The sequence below is a fragment of the Haliaeetus leucocephalus genome, unplaced genomic scaffold (genome assembly GCF_000737465.1).
Source record: "Haliaeetus leucocephalus isolate CR32 unplaced genomic scaffold, Haliaeetus_leucocephalus-4.0 Scaffold260, whole genome shotgun sequence".
NCBI classification, from domain to species: domain Eukaryota; kingdom Metazoa; phylum Chordata; class Aves; order Accipitriformes; family Accipitridae; genus Haliaeetus; species Haliaeetus leucocephalus.
In genome coordinates this window covers 313,459-319,258 of record NW_010972696.1, presented here as the reverse complement: position 1 = coordinate 319,258, position 5,800 = coordinate 313,459, and the positions used below count along the sequence as shown (strand labels likewise).

The 5,800-nt window shown below is 58.9% G+C and overlaps 1 protein-coding gene across 1 annotated transcript; it reads left to right on the top strand.

Moving 5' to 3' along the window:
* Positions 1-619: 619 nt before the first annotated feature.
* On the top strand, positions 620-5,773 carry RAVER1 (ribonucleoprotein, PTB-binding 1; the record flags this gene model as incomplete). Its single annotated transcript, XM_010568862.1, has 9 exons — positions 620-719; positions 1,439-1,908; positions 2,112-2,303; positions 2,926-3,055; positions 3,144-3,244; positions 4,529-4,643; positions 4,974-5,233; positions 5,376-5,469; positions 5,607-5,773. Coding segments are annotated over 9 exons (1,629 nt in total), but the record flags the coding sequence as incomplete, so codon positions are not given.
* Between the last annotated feature and the right edge of the window lie 27 nt (positions 5,774-5,800).

Sequence of the window (5,800 nt, the reverse complement as noted above, 5' to 3'; positions counted from 1 at the left end):
TTTCTGCCTTATCAATTTAAGAGCTCCTGGGGGGTCACACACCCCCCCATCACCCCTCAAACCCAGCTCTGAGGAAAAGCCGGTGCCATTTAACAAACCCCAACTACTCCCCCCTCCTCAAAGGACCCCCCCAGCCACTGCAGCCCCCCTCCCCCCGCTCTTTTTTTGGGGGGTCTTTTTTCGGTTTTGTTTTCTTTTTTTTTGTTTGTTTGTTTCGTTTTTTAATTTCCCTTTCCCCTTCCCAGTAAATCCAAGTTAATTATCGCCCGGGGGGGTGTGTCGGGGAGGCCGAAGGTCTGGAAAATCATTTCGGGGAGGGCAAAGTCTTGAACCAGCGGCAACGCACTGATGTCCCCCAGCGTGACCTTAAGGGGTAAAACACGCTGGGGGGGGTGTGTCAAATTGGGGGCGGACAGCAGCGGGGCCAAAGGGGCGGTTTTAGTGCCTGGTCCCCGGCGTCTTCACTTTTGAATTGAGCCTCTTCCCTTTCTGCTTCCTTCTCTGAGCTCGAGGAGAGGGGAAATATTTGGGGGTGCCGCATGGGGTAGGAATTAGGGGAGAAGCCAGCGTTTTTCCCTAAAACCTGACTCCCGTTTTTATTTTTTTTTCTTAAAAATTATTATTCTTATTGAAAATCCCGCTGTTTATCCAGGAAGTCCACGATCTGCTGAGCGACTACGAGCTGAAATACTGCTTTGTGGACAAATACAAAGGGACTGGTGAGTAAGCTGCTCTTGCAGCGCCGGCATCTCTGATGCCGAATCCATCACCATGGCTGGCCTTGGGTCCCCCCCTCCTCCTTTCTGGTGCTTTTCCGCTGCCGGCTGGTCCGTCCCCGACGCCTTGTTCTGCATTGATTCTCCACCTGTCCTCCCCCCCCCGCTTCTCCAACCGGTCTCGGCTGCGCTCACCAGACTATTTTTTTATGTGGCAATTAGCTACCAGCAGGCAGAAAATTAACGGCACCGGGGTTTAGAATCAGTCCAGCTCCTCCTGGGGGGCTGCGCCTGCTGGCATTATCTCCCCCCCAGCCCCCCCCCAAAAAACAACCGGTTCTTGGTGATGGAGAAATTTGTGGGAGCTGCGTGAGGGTGCTCCTCTGGCCAGGGGGATTGGTGAGGGTGGCTGGGACCCAGTGGCGCTGTCCCTGTCCCCGGCGTCTCCCCAGAACTCAGGGACGGAGCCATCTCGCACGAGGCTTCACCAAGGATGGTGTGATTTCACCAGCCGGCGCTTGCCGAGACCTTCCCTCCGACTCCTCACCTCATCGGGGCTTCGGGCACTAACGGCAGCCAGGGGTGTGTGAATTTTACCCCCGAGCGCTCAGGATTTAACCCTGCGCCTCACCAGCACCCCTGCCCTGCGCCGCGGCTTCGCGTTTTGGTGTGAAACAGGCGCCGCATAGCCTCACCCTTCCTTCCCGGCTCTGCTCCCACAGCGTTTGTCACCTTGCTCAACGGGGAGCAGGCAGAATCAGCCATCAAAAAATTCCACCTGAGCAAGCTCCGGGAGAAGGAGATTTCGGTGCAGCTGCAGCCCACAGATGCCCTCCTGTGTATCGCCAACCTTCCCCAGCTCTACACCCAGCAACAATTTGAGGAGCTGGTCCGACCTTTCGGCAACCTGGAAAGGTGTTTCCTGGTCTACAGCGAGAAAACGGGACACTCCAAAGGTTATGGATTTGTGGAATATATGAAAAAGGATTCGGCGGCCAGAGCCAAGTCGGATCTGCTGGGGAAACAGCTGGGCACGCGGACTCTCTACGTCCACTGGACGGACGTCAACCAGTTGACGTTAGACCTTCTCCATTCCAAGTGCTTGTGTGTTGACAAGCTGCCCCACAACTACGCCGACCTCGAGGAGCTGCGACAGGTCTTCTCTGCCGCCTGTGCCCCGGCTTTTTGCCAGGTGAGGGGGGGGAGATTTTGGGGGGCACTGGGAACGCTTTTCCTGGGGTGCAGCATTCTTTGAGCTCATGGGGAGGTTGCTGGCCCGAAGAAAGCGGCACCCCTGGGGTGCAGCAACCTCGTATTGGCTCCTGAGGATCTGCCAGCTCTCGCTAGTGCTCCCATTGCGCTCACCGTTTTTTTGGCATCCCTCTCTTCTCCTAGCTGGCCTACGGTCAGGACGGGCAGCTGAAAGGCTTCGCGGTCCTGGAGTATGAGTCGGCGGAGATGGCAGAGATGGTTCAGCAGGCTACAGATGGTTTGCCGCTCGCTGGGAATCATGTCCGAGTCTCCTTCTGTGCTCCTGGCCCTCCCGGCCGTAGCATGTTGGCCGCCCTGATAGCCGCGCAGGCGACGGTGAGGCTTGTGTGCGCGCTGCTTCCTCCTCCTCCTCTTCCCCTTGCAGCTTGCCATCACTGTGACAGGTGCTGCCAGTGTTCCCAAGGTTGGGTATCCAGCCTGGAGCAGGCTGTCTTGGAGCAGCCAACACATTTCCCATTGGATCCCCTATGGAGCAGCCGTCTGTTGCCTGTAGCTCCTGCTTCTGGGCATTTCGGGCATGCCGGTGCTCCCAGGCTCCGGTCACACGGCACAGATTCCCCCGTTGCTCCCTTGTTCCTGTGCGCGGCTGCAAAATTCGGAGCAGGAACGCTGCTTGTCGCCAAAATCCAGCGGCTGCTCGGCGTGGAGAGTTTTGCCGGGCAGGTGCCGCACCGGTAGGATAGCAGACGGTGTAGCTGCCGACAGCAATGGCAAACTGTGCGGCTGCCACTGTGCCTTGGCTTTCGTCGGCTGTAGAGATGGGTCGGTTGTTTCTTCCCTGCCCTACAACAAGGCTTTTGGGAACCGGGATCTTGCTGGGAACCAGGATCTTGCTGGTTTGGGGAGCGTAAGGGCAAATTCAGGGTGGCCCGTCATGGGGGAAGTCTCAAAGCCGGTTATCTCACTTTTAACGTGGCTGTTTTTTGGTTTTATTAAGGCATTAAATCGTGGGAAAGGGCTCCTCCCCGAGCCGAATATCCTCCAAATTCTCAACAGCCTGGGAAATCCTGCTTCCCTCCAGCTGTTGCTCAACCCCCTGCTCCACGGGGCGGTCGGAGGAAAACAAGGTAAGGCTGAACGCAGAGGAGAGGCCGGGACAGGGTGGGGTTTGTCCTCCCTGCGGCAGGCGATTCCTTCGGCTTCTCTTCCTTCCAGGAATCCTCGGCGCCGCTCCCTCCGTGCCGCTGGTGACCAACCCGGCCCTCTCCACGGCTCTCCTCCAACTCGCGCTGCAGAACCAAACCCAAGTGCAGCAGGTACGCAGGAATTTCACCGACGCCACCTTCCCTTTGCGCTGCGGACACCGATGCCGCCGTTGTGCCGGAACCCTTGCGCTCCTGCTAGCCTCTTTTCCGCGAGAAACAAATCTGCTGTTAGATCAGGGTCCTGCTGGGGCTGCCACGGATGGGCAGGGGTCTCCCAAACCCGACGGTGGGCTCGTGCCGCTGCCATTTTGGGTGGCTGCCTTGCCTCATACCTCTGCTCCAGCTCATGCACCTCCACGTCTCCCAAAATTCTCGTTGCCGCTCAAGGAGTAAAGAGAGAGGAGCAAATTGAGGATTAAAGCTCCCTGCCGCTCTTCTCGCTCTCCCCGTGCCTCTCGAACCACCCCAAGCTTGGGGTTTTTTCTCTTTTTGAGTGTTTTTCTGTCTTTTCTGGTCTTTTTCGCTATGCTTTCTGCCCCAGAAGGCATTGCTTGGGAACTCCCTGTTACTGCAGAACCAGGTCTGGACATGGCTGCTGCAGAACAAGGAGAACCAAAACCTCTTCCATGTGAGCGGTAGGAGGCAGCCGTCACCGTGACGTGCTGTGTGTGTGGTGGTGCCGAGCCGTAGCGCCGGGACCCCCCCCGGCGCCTTCCCTGCGTCCTCCTTCCCGTCCTTAAGACCAGGCAACGACCGCAGCGAGGGGTCTGGCAGTGACACCAGTCACCCCAGTGACTCCGGATGTTGGAGCTGCTCTCCTTGTGGGGAGAAATGAGGTGTTGCTCTGACTCGGAGCCTGGAGGGCTCGGCCTCCGTGAGCGGCTCCCATCTGGGGCTCCGGCGAGTTGGCTCATTGGCTCTCTGCCTCTGTGCCACGTTTGTTGAGCTGGTCCCCATGCTGAGCTCGGGCTTGCTGAGGTGGGGTGAGAAAAAGGGAGCCCCCATCCCTCCTGGGCTCCTCGTCAATTTACTGGCTCAGCAAACGATTTCTGCACAGGGCCGGGTGGGTTGGCTCCTTCATTCCAGCGTAAATGGACCGGTTTGAACAAAAATGGGTGCTGAACCGTAGTGGGGAGTGTCTCCCCAATGTTATTTCTGGTATTCTCTGCTGAAGAAGCTGTGAAATTGCAGCCAGCTTGCTCTCAGTGCCTGCGGCGTGTTTCTCTCCGTGCCTGCACTGAGCTTTTAGCCGATGGCCACGATCCCGGGGACCCTCGCGCCGCCTCCGCTCCCCTCCGTCCTACTAGCGCCAGGGTTTCCACCGCCTCCAGAGCCACAGATCTGCCACGGATGGGCCGGTTTCGCTCGGCATTAACCTCCCGCTGTCCTTCACAGAAGCCGGGGATCCTGGGTGACTCGCCGCTGAGCTCCTTGCCCCACCACGGTGCCCTGGGTTTGGCCAACGCGCCGGCGCAGCCCCCCAGCCAGCTCTTGGGAGAGCTCTCCTCAGGTAACAGCCGGCGTTGCGGCACACCGCGAACTGGGGCATCACTTTCTGGTGGAAAAGGGACCCCTGCGGAGCTTGCCGTGCTTCGAGGCGCAGCACCAGTCTCAGGGCATGTCCCCCTGCTCTGTTTTTTAGGGGAGGGGAAGCCACACAGGAGCCCCCCCACCTCCGGGCAGGTTGGGAGGAGTGGAGGGTGCTGGGGTTGGGTTTTTCTGGTGGGAGACAGATGCTGGGGCGAGGCAGCTTGCGTGGAGTGGGGAGAAGGGCTGAAACCAAGCTGGGGGCGTGGGAGGGCTGGATGCCAGTGCCATCCCTCTCCTTCTGTCTCCCCAGGTGGCCCCTTGCCCGGTGACATGGCACAGGGACATGTAAAATCACCAATTTTGCCTTCTGGAAACGTACCCTTGGCTTCTTTCCTGGGACCGGTGGGAGTAGATCGGGAAAATGCAGTGTTGGGGACGCAGGTGCCTCAGCTCACCCCTCCCGCCGTCACCCCCCCAGCTCTTCAGGGTCTCACCACCTCCATTTTGGGATCCGTCATCAGCGGTCTCCAGAAACCAAAGCAGAGCGAGAATGGACCTCCCGCCTCCGGGGTAAGGTCCCCTCACTCCGGAATGAGCCCGTTCCACCTCGGGGGGCTCCGTGCTGACACCAAACAACCCTCCCAACATGGTTTTGGGGGCTGGTTTCTGTGCTGGAGCTCCCCCCTGAGCCCTCCAAGTGCTTTTCCCACAGGTCTCGCTCCTGGGGGAGCCCCCCAAAGATTTCAAGATTCCTCTCAACCCCTACCTGAACCTGCACAGCCTCTTGCCAGCAAACAGCCTGGGAGGTGAGCGTCCTCCGCTCCCCTTTTCCCCCATCCTGCTTGGGGAACGGAGAAGGAAAATCCCCCCCCCGTCTCTGGGATGGAACGGGCGATTTTGGGTGGATTTCTTTCCCCCCAACAACAACTCTCTGCCTTTTCAGGTGCCGCCAACAAAGGGTTTAATCTGAAAGCCGGCGTTTTGGGGAGCGTTTCCAATCCCCGGATCTCCCAGCCCTCCCTGGCCGACCCACTCCTACCCTCACCTGGGCTGGCTGCAGATGGCTACGCCTTTGATTACCAGCCGGTGGGTGCACAGCAGGGGGGTTAGAAGGTTTTGGGGGGGGCGGTTAGAAGG